This window comes from Triticum dicoccoides, chromosome 7B (assembly GCF_002162155.2).
Source record: "Triticum dicoccoides isolate Atlit2015 ecotype Zavitan chromosome 7B, WEW_v2.0, whole genome shotgun sequence".
Classification (NCBI taxonomy): domain Eukaryota; kingdom Viridiplantae; phylum Streptophyta; class Magnoliopsida; order Poales; family Poaceae; genus Triticum; species Triticum dicoccoides.
In genome coordinates this window covers 22,779,066-22,800,248 of record NC_041393.1, presented here as the reverse complement: position 1 = coordinate 22,800,248, position 21,183 = coordinate 22,779,066, and the positions used below count along the sequence as shown (strand labels likewise).

The following is a 21,183-nucleotide window of genomic DNA, read 5'->3' as shown; positions in this document are numbered from 1 at the left end:
CCACCCCTGTCTGTTCTCAATGACTTGAGGCTTGATTCAGCTTGTTTCTCTGCTTGGTTTTTTACCAATTTGAAAGCATCTAGCGCTTGATCTTTCGTCTTCAGGAGCACTACCCACATGTATCTGCTGTGATCATCTACAAGCAATAGGAAATACCTTTTGCCTGCAGGTGTAGCTGGTGAGATTGGGCCACACAAGTCTCCATGAACTAACACCAAAGGCTTCTTTGCTCTGTAAGAAGTTGCTTTTGGGAATGATGCACGCCTCTGCTTGCTGATGAGGCATCCATCACAGATTTGATCAATGTGATCAATACATGGTAACCCCTTTACCATCCCTTTTCTTGCTAACTCCCTAAGTGCCTTGAAGTTTAAGTGTCCATATCTCGCGTGCCACTTCCATGCTTCATCACCAGTACTAGCTTTCAGACACACGGGCTTAGCCATAATCAGATCTAGGATATAGAGTCTATTCCGTGTTCGCTTCACATTTGCCAACAACTTCCTCTCAGTATCGAAGATCTGAAGATAATCATCCTCAATTATCATCTTGCAGCCACGTTCAGACAATTGACCAATACTTATAATGTTACTCTTCAGAGCTGGTATGAAATACACATTGGTTAGTGCCCTATGCTCCCCATTTTTGCATTGGAAGAGCACAGTACCTAGGCCGTGTATTTTCACTGTCGATCCATCCCCAAACTTTACTCTTCCAGTAACACTTGGATCAATTTTACTGAATTTTTGTTCACAGCCACACATATGGTTGCTTGCTCCTGTGTCTAGGTACCAACTTCCAGTTTCTCTGTTTTCGTTACAGACCTGGAGCTGTACCTTGTCTTCAATCAGAAAAACTTCACTTTGATGTTTTTCTTCTCCATGTGACAAAGAACATGTTTGCATCATAAGCAGGGCTGGGCCATCATCACCCCCATCTTGCTGAGCAAGAAGTGCTCTCTGTTTCTTAGGCTGCGTGCAATCTCTTTTAAAATGCCCTTTCCTACCACAGTTGTGGCATTTGACTTTCCTAATGTCAAATTTCCAGTCGCTCTTCTGTGAATCACTGGACTGCCCTTCAGTTTTTGGCTTCCCCTGTTCACTGTTCTTCCTTGAGCTACTGCTAGCTCGATCACCTCCTTTCTTCTTCTCCTCATACTTCTGCCATTGTGACCTTGAGAACATCAAGTGTTCCCCTTCTTGTGGATCACCAAATCTCATACGAACACGCTCATCATATGCCTTGTATCGCCCAATTAAGTCCTCCACAGAAAGTGTGTTTAACGGAACACATTGCTCTATTGAAGTCACAATTTGCATATACCTTGCAGGAGCAGCCTGAAGAAATTTCTGAACTGACCGCAGTTCAGTGACCATGTCACCAAGTGTCCGCAGCTTGGCGACCAGGGTGTTCAGCCGTGCTGCGAAGTCGTCGACGGCCTCGGCGTCACCCATCTTGAGCTGCTCGAACTCAAGCCTCATCGCCTGAAGGCTCGCCTGCTGCACGCGGTCGTGACCGACGTGCGCTGCGCGGATGGTTTCCCACGCCGCCTTTGCCGAGTCCTTGCCAGCGAGGGACGGCATGAAGGAATCCGGCACGCTCTGGTAGATGGCGTACAGGGCCTCTCGATCTACCTCATAATCCACGGCCGTCCGCTCCACCGCCTCCCAAATGCGCGCTGACTGCATCGCCACCCTCATCTTTATCACCCAGATGGAGTAGTTCGTCTTCGTCAGCTGCGGCCACACGAGCGGCCCGCGCGGCCGCCCGCTCTGCGCTACCGACACCGCCAACGGTAGCAGCTCGCTGCTGCCGGCAGTCTTCGCATCCGCCTTGTCAGCAGCCCCCTTCCCCGCATCAGCCAACGCCTTGGCGGCTTCCGCCTCCTCCTGCGGCGTCGGCGCCATCTCCTTCTCCTAGCTCCTAACTTCGGCTCTGGTGCCAAATGACAGGCCCAAAGTCTCGCTCGTCTCCCTTTCTAACGGTGGACACACACGGGACTCGGATCTTGGGTCGTCGGAGAAGAATCAGCAGCAGGAAATCAACCGGAGAAGGATGCACACCAGGTACTCGATGGTTTCCCCCCAGCACTAACTTTGTGCTGAGTTCGTTTTTGTTATTTTTTGGTTTATGACTGAAGTGAGGAGAAGCTACACACTGCTCTCTCCTTTACAGCCTCACGCTCACTGCGTGTGTCCAGGTCATGCAGTACAGCACGACACTATCACCTTGCCCATGCCTGCTATACGTGTGCAGAGCATGTCAACAGTGCCCAGGACATGAGCTACACCTATGCTACATGCCCTGCTTTATTTGTTACAGTTTTACACAAGTGAAAACCCCAAGCTAAATTACAGAGGACAAGAATAACTCGCTGTCACTATCTTGAAATCCCTGTAGGAGGGCTGAGAAGTGAAGATCACACATGTGAAGCGTGATCAAAATGTTATTAGTCATTTTTTAGCTAATTTTGGTAGATGTGAGAATCGCACTACTTTGTGGATTCGATCGGGTCTGGGTGTTGTTCCAGAACTTTGTAAGGCGGACTGCCCTTTGATTGAGTAACAAAAAAAACTATTCCCCCGCAAAAAAAGAAGCTTGACAACCTTTTTGACTTGTTGGGGACAAGATTTTTTTGTGTTTTGCGTGCAGGTACCAATGACTTTGTTTGCTAAAATAAATCCTTCTACTTCGATAAACTTTGGTTCTCAAATTAAGAGATATAGTTATTGCTAGGTTACTTCACCCTTACACTTAGGGGTTAAAAACCTCTCTTACGAGAGAGCAACCAAAGTCGCATTCAAGTTAGTAGCAAGGGAGATGTCACCACTCACCATTATGGCCTCAAGAGCTTTTGGGGATAGAAGTCCATTGATAATCATAGCCCGATGCACCTCTGAAGACTCATATTCCATCTCTGCATACATCAACCGCTGCTCCACAACATTCAGTCTTTGTCAAACCTCCATCAACATGGATTTTCAAAATTCCCACTTCGGGAGGATTCCATAATTTTTGATACGAACATATGTGCGATTCAATTTCTTCTCTGTCACATAAATATCCAGCTCACTTAGGTACTTCGTGATGAAAGCATGGGTTGACAAGGGCAACTGGAATTCATTCATGTGAATAGCCCCCTCCTCGACAACCATATTGCCCGTAAATTGACAAGCACCTTTGCAAATTCGTTTTGACAGAGATTTTTGCCCAACTCAAAAAGCGAGAGCCTGGCTATTGGAATCTCATCCAAACTAACTCATCGAATAGCTCCAAATCAGCCAAAGCCCACACACACACTCCGCGACATATTGCCTTCCAGGAGAGAATGATGCCACGAGTCATTTTCAGCATTGCAGATCGAGCATGCTGTCAAGGCAGCCATATGCCAAACATGGAGCACCTCACCAGTCGACAACGAAGCGAAGAATCGCAGCTCCCCCGGTACTTAACACTGCATAGCCTCTTCCATCAGGAGCGCTCCGCCACTGAGTCTGAAGCATGTGGTCTCTTCTCTATCCAATCGTCTCTTCGTTTTTCTTTTTCTTTTGACATCATCATTTCTTCGCTTCTTCGTTTCAATCATCGTATGCCATGCAAACTGATAACGACATGCCTTTTTTTTGGCCAAATCCTAGATACAGGCTTTTGTTCGTACAGGGCGCACACCCCAGAACTCTCATCGTTTATATATGGGCCGGCCCTTTTAGCTTATTTCTGTTTCTGAAAACGCGCAGCAAAAGAAAAGTGGGTGCACTGGGTTTCGAACACGCAACCTGCTGGTTCGTTGTACACCGCAATAACCGCCGCGCCACCAACCTTAAGGTGATTACATGCATCTTTCTCTTTCTTTTCTTCCATGTACTTTTCTTTTTTTCATTTTCCTTTTTTCTTTTTTCATTTTCCTTTTTTCTTTTTTCTTTTTTCTTTTTCCATTTTTCTTCTTTCCATTTTCTTTTTTTCTTTCTTCATGGTTCGATGAAAAATCAATGAACTATTTCTCAAATTCGATGAACTATATATTTGTCAAATTTGGTGAACTTTTTCTGAAACTCGATGAACCTTTTTTCAAATTTGATGAACTTTTTCCAAACTCAATGAACTTTTTTCAAACTCGATGAACTTTTTTCAAATTCATGAACTTTTTTATCAAAAGTGATGAACTTTTTCCAAACTCAATGAACTTTTTTCAAACTCGATGAACTTTTTCTCAAACTTGATGAACTTTTTTCAAATTCGTGAACTTTTTAATCAAAAGTGATGAACTTGTTTTAAATCCGTGAACTTTTTTCAAATTTGTGAACTTTTTTTTATCCAAACCGACTAAAGTTTTTTCATATCCATGAACTTTTTTTATTTTGATTTTTTTAGAACATTTCTTTTGAAATCCATGATCTTTGTGCAAAAATTGATGAACCGTTTTAAAATTCGTGAATCCATGTTTAAATTTTCGTTCCCTTTTTCACAAATAATTTGTAATGGAGCTGAAGCATGGGTCAAATAGAACTGTTTTCGTATATTTTAGACACAAAGGTATCCTGGTGCAATGGTTGACGCGCCAGGTCTGTTAGCTGTGGCATCTGGGTTCGAATCCCTCGTGGAACTTTTTTTCTCGCCGGTTGTTTTTTGAGCATCTGGCGCTAGCGATGCTGGGCCGGCCCACTACCGGGCTCCTTCGAGCGCCAAGTACGAACGCGGCGCAGAAGGCGCCGAAGAGGAGCACTCCTTTTTTTGGGTTTGTTTTGTTCATCTGTTATGGGCTCGCTACGACCCCTTGACCAGTGGCCCGCACAGCCCATCGGCACAAGAGAGAACGTCGCGCTTTGCTTGGGGCCGAGTGCGCGAAGGGTCCGTATACACTTTTTTTCTTCGAGGGAATCCGTAATTCCGTATACGCTTTCTGTCTTCCCCGGCGAAGACGAACACGACTCCGCTCCATCGCTAGCCCCCTCCAAACCGCGTTCCCCCGACCGGCCGATCGCCCGGCGACCCCACCACCACCACCACCACCGCGCCGGCGCCGATGGACTACGAATTCCGCAGCCGGTCGGGCTCCGGCTCCTACGGCGGGGGCGGCTCGTCCCTCTACCCGCGCGTCGGCCAGCCCACCCACGGCGCCGCCGGCCCACCACCGCAGCGGGCCGCGCCGTACCTCCACGCCACCGCAGCCCCGTCGTCACCCGCCGCCCCGCCCCCCGCTCCGTCCTCCTCCTCCTCGTCCTCCACATCGAGTAATCCCCTCTCCCCCTGCTCCGTACTGGCTCGACGCTGTACGGTCGGTTGGTGCCCTGGTTGGTGGGCTGCTCGGTAGCGGAGAACCCCGCGTGCTCCGTGCTGTGTCGAGTAGGGTTCACTAGATCTTTCGTTCGATCGAATTGAGAGTGGTTTCGTGCGCGTTAGATCAGCGGATCTCTTAGTTGAGTTCTGATTTAAGAGGGCCCTGACTGGAAAGAGGAATTGAACAATCTAGACCCGAAACTGAAGCAGTTTTACCTGAGTTTGTCCATTGGACTATTATAATCCCATCATTTCTCTTATAACCGGCATATGTGTGTGCTTAAACTTGTTTAGCTAGTAATTTCCCCCAATTTGGCCATTAATTTAGCTTGTCAGGGCATGCCTCCTCGCGAAGAAGGGGGTCATGCTGAAAATTGAAAAATATTGGGAGACATTGGCTGGACTTTGAATTGATATATAGAGAAGGGAGTGCCTGCTTGTATATATTTTACTGTTGCTACCATGCCAGACTAACAAACTGCCCAATATTGTGCCCTTCTGTATTGTTATTGAGAACAGTTCATGGTTACTAACGTAATTCATTGTTTCTCTGCAGTGGGCATACAAGTTGTTATAAAGCCAGAATATCGGATAACCCCTCCTGTAAGTTATATGATTTCTTATTCAATCACTACTTTCCTATTCTCTTATGCAAGAGCTGTCAATCTAATTTGCTACCAAAAAAGTTGTATTAATGAGTAATGACTGAGTTCAGTTTTCATTCTCCATTGTTAAGAGTGTTGCTCCAAAAAAATGCTGCTTCGTATTTAAATGGGTGCCTTTAACTTCTGTGCATTGACTGGACATCAACATACTACCATGGGTGTTTTGTTTTCTATTGCCAGTTATTCTCCTTGGGATTGTGAGAAATAGTACTCATTGGAGTAGTGAATAAATTGTGATGCATTCGAGCAAGATATTTTAGCTAATAACTAATTGTTCTTCATGTATGTTTCTGTCCTCATTCAGTGCATGGGTATGTGCTAGAAATGTACAAACGAGTGATTGTTAGCAACTTAGCATCATATGGTCAGCGAGGAGTCAGCTTTAGCTGTCAATTAGTGCCCTTGGTGATCTTAAGCACCGCTGATTAGTTTTAGTGGTTTATCCTTTTTATCCTAGGCTCTCCGTTCCATGTGGATCTGGACCCACATATAATAGACAGCAAGGAGGTTTTTTTAAGTTTGCAGGAGCATCTGAGGTTCTCCTGATAGACCACTCCATCGTTAGCAGACTAATTGAAATATAGATGGTGTAGCTTGTTCCATACTGATGGCATATCTAAACACTGGATGTAACATGTGTCTGAAGGGAAGTGTCTAAGGAGTAAGGAATACATGGAAATAGTCTTGTTATGGTTCACAGTAGAAGAACTTGAATGCGACTTATGTTAGATAATTTTATTTTAGTTGGGTGGCCACCCTTGCTGTTGTAACTATTTCAGACTTTGATCGTAGAATGTTGGTGTGATAGTTAATAGTATGGGTTGAAATGTACGAGGGCATGATTCACCAGTTTTGTGGGTTCCCTCAAAACTCATCCTATTCTGTTCATTTTCTACAGAAGCATCCCGCCATTCTGCAAACATGTATGCTTATGCAAGGCATATACTCTTTGTTACAAAAGCATGCGCTGCTTTTTATTTACCCTTCCCCTCACAGCGTTTAGATAATTGGCACCCTTTTAATTAGTGTATGTTTTCAGCCTCAGTTGGCACCACAGATGGTAGAAGTTCCCCGCAGCACCTTTAACTTTGATTTTGAGTATGAAAGAAAGATTCTTGCGGAGGCAGAGAAGGAAAGCCCCAACTGGGGGAAGTTTGTAATCGAAAGGCAGACGCCACCACCGCCGCCGCCACAACAACAACAACAACCACAACCGCCAAGAGGGCCAAGACACTCAACATCCACTACTTCTATGGTAAACAATATCTCTCACTTACCACTTCTAACCTTAAGCAGGGGCAGAGACTCGCCTGGGGCAGCCATGGCCTATGACTGAAAATCCATTTAAATCTACCTTGAAAATTGCAAGAAAATCATGAGGCTATACTGGTTAAGCTAGTTTAGCCTCAGGCCTATGTTTGTGCTTGTTGTTCTATCCATTCTAAGTTCTAACTTGTTGAAATAGTTGTCTCTATGGCAGTAAAGGCTTGCCTACTTAGAGCATTGCATGAAAATTATGTTGTTAAGCCCACAACCTTAAGTTATGTAGTGAAGTCTGTGCTATCCATTGCCAGCTTGCTACCAAGGTTCTGCTACTTTTATTAAATATAAATAAAAAGATTGGTTATACTCTCTCTGTTCCAAATTATTCTAAGTCCTAGCTTTGTCCTAAGTCAAACTTCTTTAAGTTTGACCAAGTTTATAATATAATATATGAAAACTACTGCATGAAATAAGCTTCATTAGATTCATCATAAATATATTTTTGTAGTATATAAATTTGATGTTGTAGATATTAGCACATTTCTCTGTAGTCTATTTTATGACTCCGCTAGAGGTTCCTCACCTCCTTTGCATCCGTAACTTAGCTGTGTTATTCCACATGATAAATGCACGCCAGATGTTTATTACAGTTGGGTATATTCATTGAAGTCTTTAGTGTAATAATGTATCTCTGAATACTTGTTTTTCTTTCTGTTTTGTCCCTTTTTCAGGCTACCCCAGGAGATCCACTTGTGGAGAAGTATATGTCTATGGGGCTTGGACGTGAAGCTGTTTCATTTGCTGTGCTAAATTATGGAGATAACCCAACGAAGGCATGATCTTTCTCTTTTATCTTGTTGTTTAGCAATATTATCTTTCATCGTCATCAATTACAAAAAACCAATGCTTTGCTGTATTATGTGACTGTATCGGTGAACCAATACTATCTTTCATTGTGGCCAATCACATAGGTACAAACAGCTGATGGCTGCTACATTTTACAGTTAACTAGATGATACCCCATGCGTTGCGGCGGGAATTTATGCAATTAATTTTCAAGGAAACAAATACCAAATATATTATATACATGTGATAGCAAATAATGTACTTATGTGGAAGTGTCATGTATGCGTTATCAGCACATCAAATGATGTTTCGACCATTAAGGGAAAAAAATCAAGTCACCTAACAAAAGGTAACTTATAATAACTTAAAGTTTCCTGTTCATACCTGAGGTTAGACTAAAAGGTTTCAATTTGGTAATATCATCTCAACCAATTAGATGTTCACGGAAGATGTTACAATCTTGGCCACATTTCGATATCACACATTTACAGATTTCCTAAATTACATAACAATAAAATGAGTGTTACATTTGTTGATATTCTGTGCATGTATATGAAAAAAATGGCAATCACTAAATGTTCTTTCTGAAGTACAATCAGAAACCTCAAACTTGAATAACATAGACGTGACATGAAGCCCTCAAATGACCAAAAAAAAAACTTAGCATAACAAGTTTGTTCTCGCCCTCCAATTCAGTCTGCATGCTGCCAGAAATATTAGACGGATTCCATATGAAACAAAAAAAATGCTATCAGTAACTATTTGGGGAAAGAGGGATCACACTTGAGACAAAAAAATGGTAGTTTGAGCTTTGCTGACAAAACAATGTGCAAATAACAGACCATCAGAGAAAAAAGACAAAAATAATGCATCAAGATTAGATAATCAAATGGATGGGCCACTTTACCAGGTCTTTGATGTGTGAAGTAACCATCAAGAGCTAAGAGAGGCCTAGTCTGCAGAAAAATTGCAGAAAACTAGGAAAGATAACATAGTGTTTCTAACTTTCTTCTAATGAGAAAAAAAAACATGCCAAATTCTTTGGTGTAAAAAAACATATGAACATATTTCATCTCATTTTTACCCTCTTTCTGAGTTCGAACGAAAGAAATTATATTCAATCCCTGCTTTGATGTGTGAAGGGGAGCCTTGGCGCAGTGGTAAAGCTGCTGCCTTGTGACCTCAGTGACCTCACGGGTTCAAGTCCTGGAAACAGCCTCTTACAGAAATGTAGGGAAAGGCTGCGTACTATAGACCCAAAGTGATTGGACCCATCCCCGGACCCTGCGCAAGCGGGAGCTACATGCGCCGGGCTGCCCTGCTTGACTGGATAAATCCACGTATAAATCAATAAGGAAAGTCACTACTTGTTGATTTAAATGTTCAGTACAAATGCCTATTGAAGTAAAGAAAATGAAACTCTACCTTTTTAGAAAAAGGTAGTCTCAACCAATTCAGAATATATTTTCCAAGTGAAGCAAGATGCATTTGGTTAAGATCACAAAACACACACTATTATACCTATAAATTATTAGTCCAATAGTAGACACGAAGCAATGCAAAACGAAGGCATAAAAACTATTAAGTTCCATTTTGGAGAGAAGGGCATATTATGAGGTTGGAGGGCACAATAGTTAAACAATTCAGTTTCAGAATTGTTACGATTTGGGTTAGTTTGTTTGTACTCTTGGAAGAGACTCCTCAGGTTTTCTGCTCCACCTGTAGTGATAGTGTGATACCATAGGAAATTGCTTAATTTCTGATGAATAAAACATACATAGAGGAAAAAGTAGCTGGAAGGGCACAATAGTTACTGACTTACTCACTGAATTAACCGCAATGGTACAACACTTGGAGAAACTGCATAAAACATTACAACACTTACCTTTGTGGGGAATACTTCATAGTTTCACACGCATTAGCTTCACATTAGACATGATTTAATGGAAGAATGGATGCAAGCCAAGATAACATTGTGCTAGCTTATTATTTCTGAAACTCTTCCTGATAATGTTGGCCTCAACATCACACAAGCCAGCTGACCAAGTTTTGCACTTCTGCGGAAGGGAAAACCATAGTACATCTTACAGGCAACAACATCAGCACAGCTACAATAACAAAGTAACACATCTACATAATCTGTTTCCAATCCCTCACTGCCTCAGATCCATAAACAAAATTGAAGGGTGAATGTGGGGCTAATTAAATACTGAGCCCCTACTTTGGTTACCATCAGCTGTAGGTAGAGACAGGTTAGGCACGGTTGTGGCAGCACCTTCATGATGCCAACGGAACTGTGGGACGTTGAGGACGGGCATGGCAGAGAGAAGAGGCTCCAATTGGGGTTTTAGCAGGATCCAAGCCTCCATCCTCACGTGCAGGTGGGCGGGTCCGCCTGCGTTGGAGAGGTTGTGATGCCGACGGGGGCACGGGAGTCGTCGCGCATGGAGGTGGCCCAAGATGGGTGCGCCTAGTCTGCAGGGTTGCTGTGGGGTCCATATGTGTGTGTTGGTCCTCTCGTTGTTGATCTGCGGACCTGCCTGGTGTCGCACCACCAAGGCTGAGAAGGAAACCAACTCAATAGTTTCAATTCAACAACGAGTGGTCTGATTCTGGTGGAACCTACCAAAACGGCAAAACCAACCTATCCAATGGCGTCGGAGCTCCCTTGGCAGGAATCTATAATACCTAAATAGTTCATCCCCACATGGGAGATAAGGACTGCGGCTCCACGGGAGTCTTCTTGACAAACCAAATGGGCGCCGGGGAAGGCAGATTGGCTCCCAACCGTCGGGGAGAAATTGGTGTCTTTCTTTCTGGCGGAGATGGTGGTCGATCATTTTATTTTCGTTCGGGTAGGGAGGGTCAATGGTTTACGGCTGGAAACAGCGATACAGCTGGTATTTGTCGGTTATGTACTCGTTGTCGCTGGTAATAGAACGCCCCGAGGGGACGACATGGCATGCTTGCTTGCTGATGCTGGTAACGGAATGCACTGAGGTGACGATGTGGCATGCTTGCTGATGCTGGTAACGGAACGCACTGAGGTGACGACGTGGCATGCTTGCTGATGTGGACGGGCTGCATGTGAAAAGAAATAAGATAGTGGAGATGAACTATTTAGGTATTATAGATTTGGTCCATTTTTGTATGTGTGTGTGCCAGTGCCACACACTAATCGATTGGAGAACTGTATTGTGCTTGTCGTTGTATCCAGTCTTGAGTTAAAATTTGTCGCAATAGTTGTCTCTATGGGAGAAAATGCTTGCCTACTTAGAAATCCTCTTACCAAAAAATTGATGTGGACAGTTATAAAATAATGAATAGAATACTTTTCGTTCTGGCTAAAGCTGTAAATCACATAGTTTAACGAGCAACAGTCATGTAGTAGTCGAACAATAGTATGCATTTGTGTTATGTCTATCATTCATTCCATCGATAGTGCGCATGTGTGCTTCTGCGCTTTTTATCTTCTGTATGTACAATTTTGTCCTGACGTTTCATTTTCGGTTGTGGTGGCAAAAGCATAAACCTGGACTGGTGGTTTGTTTACCTTGTGGTGCAGGTGAAGGAGTTTGTGAAAGCTTACAATGCCCTCCACGAGATGGGGTTCACCTCCCGGAACGTCCCCGAGCTGCTGGCGATGCACGACAACGACCCCGACAAAGTTATCCAGCACCTGCTCAGCACGACATAACATTGTCCGCGATTCTTGTCTTCGCGTATGTACAGTGAGACGGGTCCCGCTTCTAGCCGACATTATGCCTACACTGTACCACTTGTAACTTGTAATGGAGTCCCGACGGCCATGTGATGAGCGTGTCACAATCTTTCATCACAGTACGTTATTTCGGATATGTGTGTGTGTATTGCTGTGAAGATCTCGTCTGGAACTTCTTGTCTGCGTGTAGTTTGTCATCCGGCCCCTCGGCTGACCACCGTGCCGGCGCCAAGTTAATGTTAGGACCCGGTACTACATGTGTATGTAGGTAGGTATCCAGTAGCTAGCTGGTGCAGCGACGTGCTTCCAAAGGTAGAAGAGCGCCATCGTACGGACCAAGCGAGACAAGCAAATGCCTCTGGAGATATGCATACATCTTCTGTGACGACATATATCTGCAGTTTCGAAACGCAGGTTGAACTCGATCAGTACGACACGCAATCAAATCTCGAGCCCAGCCACGCCGTCTTGCACACGCACCACGACACCGCCGCTGTGAGTGTGTGAGCTCGCTCGCTCGCACGTGGTTTTGCTCCCCCGAGATGAGGACCGCGTCGGCGTGGCAGCTGCTCCTGCCGGCGGTGCTGTGCTGCTGCTGCTGCATCGGTGGCGCGGCCGGCCAGGGGTGGCGCTGCAGGTTCCCGGCCGTGTTCAACTTCGGCGACTCCAACTCCGACACGGGCGGCTTCTGGGCCGCCTTCCCGGCGCAGCCGCCCCCGTTCGGCGTCACCTACTTCGGCCGGCCCGCCGGACGCGCCTCCGACGGCCGCCTCGTCATCGACTTCATAGGTAGGTACCTACGCTCGCCATTGGTTTGATGGTATAATTCTGACGGCTTGATGCTGGTGATCAGCTCAGGCCATGGGGCTGCCGCTCCTGAGCCCCTACCTGCGGTCCGTCGGCTCTGACTTCCAGCACGGCGCCAACTTCGCCACCCTCGCCTCGACGGCGCTGCTGCCCAACACGTCGCTCTTCGTCACCGGCATCAGCCCCTTCTCCCTCGCCATCCAGCTCCGGCAGATGAAGGAGCTCAGCAACAGAGCCATCGCCGCCGGCGGCACCAGTGGTAAAGGAAAAATGTCCTGACAAATAAAAAAAAGTAGTGCACGGTCTGAATTTTCTGAATTTTACAGCTAAAACAGAGACTGGTCGTTCGGTTGAATTGCAGGCCAACTTCCCCCGCCCGGTGTTCTCCGCGATTCTCTGTACACCATCGACATCGGCCAGAATGATTTCACCTCCAACCTAGGGTCGCAGGGCATCGAGAGTGTCAAGCAAACGCTTCCTTCGGTTATCAGCCAGATCTCAGAGACAATACAGGTAATTTTCCGTGGTAGAAAACTAGAAATGGTGGTTAGTATGACTTGAAATGAACAAAATAATTGGCAAATCTGGTGGACTCCATCATGTATGGCACATGCTCAACTATTTGCAGGACTTGCACAGCATTGGTGCTCGCAAATTCATGGTGTTCAACATGGCGCCGATCGGGTGTTACCCGGCTTTTCTCGTGGAGCTTCCGGATAGCAGCAGTGATCTTGATGAGTATGGCTGCATGACAAGTTACAATACCGCGGTTGTCCACTACAATGAACTGCTGAACAACAGCTTGGCCGAGGTTAGGAAGACGCTGCAGAATGCGTCGACAAATATTCAGTCGTGCTCGAGCTGTTCAGGCATCCACAAGATCATGGTGAGCTTTCTCTCCAATCTTTTTCTGCCATCCAACGAGTACGTGAATCGGTTCGGTTCATAGCCGTATCTGAAATTACAAGCATCGAGTACTACTGAAACTGGTTTGGTGCTGATGATTTCAGGGCTCAAGTATGGGACAAAGGCTTGCTGCGGATACGGCGGTGGAGCTTACAATTTTGACCCAGATCTGTACTGTGGCACCAGCAAGATTGTGAAGGGCAACATCGCGAGTGCGGCGGCCTGCGGAGACCCGCAGAACTACGTGAGCTGGGATGGAATCCATGCCACTGAAGCTGCAAACAATATCATAGCATCTGCAGTGATGAGTGGTTCGTACTCATATCCACCTTCAGATCTTTCAAAACTTTGCCAGCCATGACCCCATAGCCTGATCTCTGATCAAAGCACAAGTTTACTCAGATATAGTGTTTGCTCAAACCAACTTATCCCGCTGTCAGATAGGCCAGTTTAGTCAGAGACAGTGTCGCTCACACCAAAATACTCATTCTGTCAGTTAAAAGCTGTGTAGAATGATACCAGAAAATAAGAGCTTCATAGTGTGTCCTGTTAGACTTGTTTCTGCTATAATGCACCACTACATGTAGTACTGAAAGATTAGACAAAAAAATGTAGTCTCTACTGTAGTTATCAACTGCAAATTTCTGATGCACAAGAATCATCATGAAGACATGAAGAATCACAACCATGAAAACTCCAGCACAAGAATCATCCCCAGGATTATATCATTCACCAGACATAACATCAAGCACAGAACTTAATTAACCAGATCTGAGAAATGGAGTTAAAATATACCACATCATTTGCAAGTTTCAAACCAGCAGACGGCGCATAATTCAGAATCGCATGGCATGTAGCCACTTCACCTTCAGATAGTCCACATCAACCAGCCCAACCATAATTCAGAATCACAACGAACAAATCAGAAAGCCAAAATGAGTTCACCAAATCCCTGTACATCTACAAAACAGAATCACACAGAAACCAAACAAAAATAACAGACCACGCCAGCAAAACCACAGCACCCATGGGACACTGAATCATGCATCCACCACTGCCACAAGGCAACATGTGGCAAGAACACCGTTGCAGAATCACAGAGGAATAAAGTGGCAAACAATAGAACTGGGAGGCAAAATTACCATCGCATTATAACTGAACTTCCCATTGCAATTTCATTCGAGCATCACGAATCACAGGACCAGACGTTACAATCATATCAACACCAGCAAACAGAAGCACCCGACACACATCCAGATCACAAGACAAGAACAGCTGACACCCAGTATTACCGGCGACCCCAAACCTAGGCGCGCTCCCCGCGGATGCGGCGGGCGAGCTGGATGTCCTTGGGCATGATGGTGACGCGCTTGGCGTGGATGGCGCAGAGGTTGGTGTCCTCGAACATCCCCACCAGGTACGCCTCGGCGGCCTCCTGCAGGGCGGAGACGGCGGAGCTCTGGAACCGCAGGTCCGTCTTGAAGTCCTGCGCGATCTCCCGGACGAGGCGCTGGAAGGGGAGCTTGCGGATGAGCAGCTCCGTGCTCTTCTGGTACTTGCGGATCTCCCGGAGGGCGACGGTGCCGGGGCGGAAACGGTGGGGCTTCTTGACGCCGCCGGTGGCCGGGGCGGACTTGCGCGCCGCCTTGGTCGCCAGCTGCTTCCTCGGCGCCTTGCCGCCGGTGGACTTGCGCGCCGTCTGCTTCGTGCGGGCCATCTGCGCGGGTGGGATGGGCGAGCGGTGGTGGTGTGTTGGGAGATCGGGTGCGGCGGCGCTGTGATTTGTGAGGATTCGGGGGAGAGGTGGAGGGGTTAAGTAGGGGTGGGGACTGGGGAGGATTTGGAGGATGGCGCGCGGCTGGGGCATTTCGAGTGGGAAATTCCCGGTTTTGGACGGATTGTTGGCGCCACGGGGGAGGAGCGCGCGGGGTCGGGTGAGCCGTTGGATCAGCCGGAATGGACGTTGGAGATGTGTTTGTGCGGGTTGGCCACGGATCGTGATCCGTGGGGTAGTATCTCTCATTTGGCTGTGCTATGAACGGTCCAAACCGTTGGAAAAACTTGTTCAGTTTTTCTTTTCTTTTTTGAAGTTGACCCTTTACAACATGATTCATTAGAAAAGATCGAATAGAGTTGTCAAATTAATATATGAAAAATCTGATGAAAATAATTAGAACACGCACACACACACACCACCGACGAGAGGAACAACGCCGAAGATGCCTACGGGATGTCATCGTCGTCGCTTGTCCATGAGCAAGTGACTCTAACTTCACCAGGACGACCAACCAAGAGCCCCAGGGACGAACAATGCACTAGAAACATGTTGCCCTATGCCAAACAATCGGTCAACCGCGCCGAGGGCTAGGCGGCTCTGACGATAACAAGTTTTGTAGGAGAAAGAAGCACGGCTTGCGAAACATAGGATATCATGACCATTACACATCATCGTTGCCACCGCATTACCCCGCAACTATACAACTGACTTTACCGTAGAGACAAGTCGATCGGTCGACGACAGAGGACATGCCACTACCCCACTCCTCTTGTTACCATTATCGTTGTCACACGAGTCGCAACGCCAACCAACCACACCACACGATCAGGCACGTCCAGCACCAAGGAAGTGTGTGTGAATCAAGAACTTCAAGACGACACCCCAAAGGGGGGGAATGACGTTGAGACACCTCTACCTCACGCCCCCGTGCGGGAGCATGACTTTCTCAAAAGAGATTAATCCAGGGGTTGACGATACATGAACTCCTCGATGACGCCTCCAAGGAGGATAGAGACGCCATTGGGTGCCATCATCGCCAGGCGGTAGTCATCGGCCAAGCTTTCGCTGAAGTAGCGTAACCACCACCCTCTCACAAAACGCCAATGTCGACAGGCATATCTACTAGCCCGCACACCGCCTACACAACAACCACGCCATCTCCACACTGGGTCATCATCTCCCATTGAGGGAGTCCTGGACTAAGGGGTCCTCGGGCGTCCGGTCTATTCGATATGTGCCGGACTGATGGGCCGTGAAGATAAAGGAAGAAGACCACCTCACGTGTCTGGGTAGGACTCCTATATGCGTGAACGGCAAGATTGGTGTCCAAATATGCTATTTCCTTTCCCTGTAAACCGACTCTGTACAACCTAGGCCCCTCCGGTGTCTATATAAACCGGAGGGTTTAGTCTGCAGGCACAATCATAATATTCGTAGGCTAGATAAGCTAGGGTTTAGCCATTACGATCTTGAGGTAGATCAACTCTTGTAACCCCTATACTCATCGAATACAATCAAGCAGGACGTAGGGTTTTACCTCCTTTAAGAGGGCCTGAACCTGGGTAAACATTGTGTCCCTTTGTCCATTGTTACCATTGATCCTCAGACGCACAGCTTGGGCCCCCCTACCCAAGATCTGCCGGTTTTGACACTGACATCGGTGCTTTCATTGAGAGCTCTGTTGCGTTGTCAACAGAAGGATTGATGGCGCGCCCCATCGTCAATTATGACACCGTGTCCGGGGAGACCTTTCTCCCTGGACAGGTCTTTGTGTTCGGCGGTTTCGTGCTACGTGCCGACTTGACCGGCCAACTCGAGCAGGTCGATAGCTACGCCCCCGGTCACCAGATCAGGTTTGGGAACCTGAACTACATCGCTGACATCCGAGGAGATCTGATCTTCGAGGGGTTCGCGGCCTCGACTGCCGCTCCCTACCCTCATGAAGAAGGCCCTTCGGATCCGCTATCAAATCCCATCCAGGGGTCAATTTTCACACCTGCCTTGGTCTTAGATCTGGGGCAGATCGTGTCGTCCATAGACGGGGGGCTCGACCCCGCCGGACCTTCTCCTACCATGGAGCTCCCGACCGGAGACCCAGATGCGATCGCGTTGTTGGTAAACCCAGAGTCAAATGGACTCTCTCAGTCATCGGAGAGCTGGACTCGCCTCTGGACGATAACTCCAAACTGTCGAGGTATGCGTCCATTGGGCTCGATCAAGTGCTAGGCCCCGTAGATCCACAAACTCCTATCCAACTTTTGCTCTTAGACGAAGCACTGGGCTTAATACAATCTCTCGACATTACGGAAGCCTTGCCTCCAAACTTAACCTAGCTCAAGCTGGGGGCTGAGATCAGGGAATTTCACACCCCACCCACCACCCACTTAATAGCCACTATCGAGGATTTAACCGACATGCTAGACTACGCCTCCGAAGACATCGACGGCATGGACGATGATGTCGACGCCGAATAAAGCCAAAACCCGCCTATCACTGGGCGTTGGATGGCCACTTCTACCTACAATGTAAACATGGTGGACACTCATGAGAAGAAGGACGGCAATGACATTCAAGATCCAGGCAAGGACAAGCCCGTCGATGAACCACCAAAGCGTCGGCGTCAGCGGCGCCACTCACGATCGCGTCGGGCAAAGGATAGTAATACCAGCACCGGAGATAATGACACTCCGGATAACGCCGAAGACCGCGACCACCCCGTTGAACCCACGTCCAAATAGGACGAGAGGGAGGAGGGTCAATATAGCCCTGAATGGTGTATCTCAAGTATCAATGACATGCATGGTGGTTGATGGATAATCGTCGACCTCACAAAAACACAAAAATGCGGATCCTTGGCGACTTAGGGTAGTCTTTATGGTTATTAATTTGAGTTGGTAGGAATCTCACACTATTAAGAGGGGAAGATACCAAGGTGAAGAGTTGGGTTCATTTCACACATCATTTAACTCATACATGATCACCTAAGACATGGCCTGTTTGAAATATGCCTTAAAGGCAACAATGAATGTATTATTATATTTTTCATGTTCATAATTATTATTTTTGTGCTATAATTGTATTGGTTCTTGAATATGATATTAAGAGGAAAACCCCATTACATGCACTGGTACGCGTCGGTGCTATACAAATGTTTTAACCCCTATCGGCGACGACATTTGGAACCGTCGCAAAGTGAATGTGGGCAATAGGGGGGGTCCTTCCCACACGCCCCAGAAACCGTCGGGGATAGGGAGCCAAGATGCATGTACAGTACTCCATTCGTTTGTGCTCGCATTGCCATCGCAGTCGGTATTCTCTGGTGCTACGTTTACGATGCGCGGCCCATCACAAACAGTTCACTATTATAGAACGTGTATGATAAGCATCCAATCACACACATTCGCTTTTCACAAAACGTATGTGATAACTAATTAAGAAGATTAGCTAATCGTCACACGAGTGTAGGATAGGATTATGAAACGTCGGACCGTCGTAACATCATCGTCCACGACAACTATCGCGCATGCTATTCTGTGGTGCAACGTTTACGATGCATACTTCATCAGAAACAATTCATGGTTGCGAATCGTGTATGATAAGGCAACTATCGCACATGATATTCTGTGGTGCAATGTTTACGATGCATACTTCATCAGAAACAGTTCATGGTTGCGAATCGTGTACGATAAGGCAACTATCGCAAGCGGTTAGCTTGCCAGCACCGTTTGTGATATTGTCTGACATCGCACACACTTTGCAAACGGCAACTGTGTGCACGCTTGCACATGTTTCCTCTCTGTGAACCATCTCGGATTATGATGTATATCGCAAATGTTTGTGTTTTACCAACCGTGTGTGTTGTAACAACCTGGAGAGCGTAATTTCACCATAATTTAATTGCTGCTATATCAAATTGAAATTGAAATTGAAATTGAAATTGAATGCATGCTATAGTTTTATTCATATCCATCAGGTTCAGACAACCAATGCATTATTCGATTCATAGGTACACATCAAGAATTACATAAGAACCAAATAAAGAATGATGAACCACAATTGCATACTTGTACTATTAAAGACGGTAAAGAACACTACTAGAGAAAAGCTTACCAGTAGCGCTGTTTTTTTTTGCTACCAGTAGCGCGGGCACCAGCGTTACTGCTACGGCGCTACATCTATTTTGTAGCAGTAGCGCATTTCTAGACCAACGCTACTGCTAACTTCAACTACTAGTAGCGCGTTTTTAGGCCAGCGCTATTGCTAACATTTATGTCTTTTTTATATTTTGGTGTTGTACATGTTTAAACAGATATATCTTTTATACAATAACAACTCATCATGAACTAGTCTGTTTAAATAGCATATTCATTACCACTAGTCATCACCACCAAACAATGTTCGTCAATGAGACATCATATATATAACAAGTTGGTCACTAGTCATAATCACAACTCCTCATCCTCCTCACCAACTCTAACATATTATAGCACATAATAACACATTCTACCTAGGACCTACTCTTCTCATAGGACCTACTCTACCCTCTCTTAGGTAAAATATCATAAAACAAGATAGGCATTGACTCTTCATTAAGGAAACTGAACTCTCCATAATGAAGAACGAAGATCATCCTGTCTCCAAGTCTTGGCCTACGCACAATGTTGCTTCCAAGTAGCTCTCTACGATGGTTGAAACATTTTTTCCAATCATTTATTATCATGGCTTCCTTGCTTTTAGAAATCCGGTATGGACAGGAGTGATGTGGATCCTGTGGCTGACCTGGCCGTGGTGGCCGTAAGCTCATAACATCAACGCGACCTCTTGGCAACATCAGATGAGGCACACAATCCATCGGATTTTCTGTTCAAAAACATAGTAATAACTTTGTAGTTAGCAATGTAGTTTAGTTTTAGAAAAATTGATGCAAAAGATGCACGGATGTCGTAATAGTAGAAAATCTTAGCATGATATCTCCATTGATGTTACCGTAGCACACCGCGTGCACTAGTGGCACATATGGACCATAATTTTGAGGAATTCGATAATAGCTATTGTAATTCTCAAGATCAGTAAAAAATGTGATAAGACCATCTTTCTCCTTATAAGTTAATTGTGCTTCATCATTGTAGTAGTAGGTTCTGTCTACCATCTTCCGTATATTTTTTAAAGAATGAAAATAAGCTGTCAATGGAAATAAGCTGTCAAATATTTTGAAATAAACAATATAAATTACTTAGTAAATATGTTTAAGAAACTCACACGGTGGTAGAACTAGAAGCGTGTCAACAAGGACCCAAATGGTCATATCATTTTCGTCGATGTCAGGATCACCAAGATCGAAGGTGAGAAGCATACCCTCATGAAAATCATACGCCTTGGAAAGGGCTTCGCAATTCGGGCAACCAAAATTGGATGAGTTCACAGAATTGTATAGTTTTACAGCAAAATCATAACCATGATGGGTTCTTAGTTGAATTATCTTTGTCTCCGTGCTTTCATGATCTTCAAAACCCATCTTTTTCAAGACATAGCGTCTTGCATGGCATGGGATAAGCTAGTCGAATTGTAAAAGACGGAAATTACACGTTGAAGAAGCAGAGAAGTCGTGCAAAAATAACAAAAAAACACTTGTCATCGTTGCGTACCGTATCAACATCGAAGGTCTCTTGGAGCTTGATGCTGAAGCGCCGACCTTCTACCAAGTGAGGCATGTCGCACATACCGCACTTATCTTCGCAGTAAACGCACATAGCGAATTCCCTTTCATCGTCAGACATTTCCTAATAGGTAATTAATAATCCATCATCGAATACATATATAGTAGTTTGTAGCAAAGATCATCATATAACAACTAAAACACCTAAAATTTGTAGTTTGTAGTAGTTTGTAGCAAAGATCATCATATAATCCATCATGAATAC

At 45.7% G+C, this 21,183-nt stretch overlaps 2 protein-coding genes and 1 pseudogene across 2 annotated transcripts; 2 read left to right on the top strand and 1 right to left on the bottom strand.

Annotated features, from left to right (window-relative positions):
• The first annotated feature begins 5,023 nt into the window (after positions 1 to 5,023).
• On the top strand, positions 5,024 to 11,908 carry LOC119338068 (proline-rich receptor-like protein kinase PERK10). Its single transcript, XM_037610364.1, has 5 exons — positions 5,024 to 5,231; positions 5,834 to 5,880; positions 6,982 to 7,197; positions 7,937 to 8,038; positions 11,617 to 11,908. Exons 1-5 carry the CDS (start codon positions 5,024 to 5,026, stop codon positions 11,746 to 11,748), a joined length of 705 nt encoding a protein of 234 aa, XP_037466261.1. The 3' UTR covers positions 11,749 to 11,908.
• Positions 11,909 to 12,074: 166 nt separating this feature from the next.
• LOC119338069 lies at positions 12,075 to 14,032 on the top strand (annotated as a pseudogene).
• Positions 14,033 to 14,612: 580 nt separating this feature from the next.
• Positions 14,613 to 15,283, bottom strand: LOC119341215 (histone H3.2-like). The gene has a single exon (XM_037613083.1). It carries the CDS (start codon positions 15,200 to 15,202, stop codon positions 14,792 to 14,794), a length of 411 nt encoding a protein of 136 aa, XP_037468980.1. The 5' UTR covers positions 15,203 to 15,283; the 3' UTR covers positions 14,613 to 14,791.
• Between the last annotated feature and the right edge of the window lie 5,900 nt (positions 15,284 to 21,183).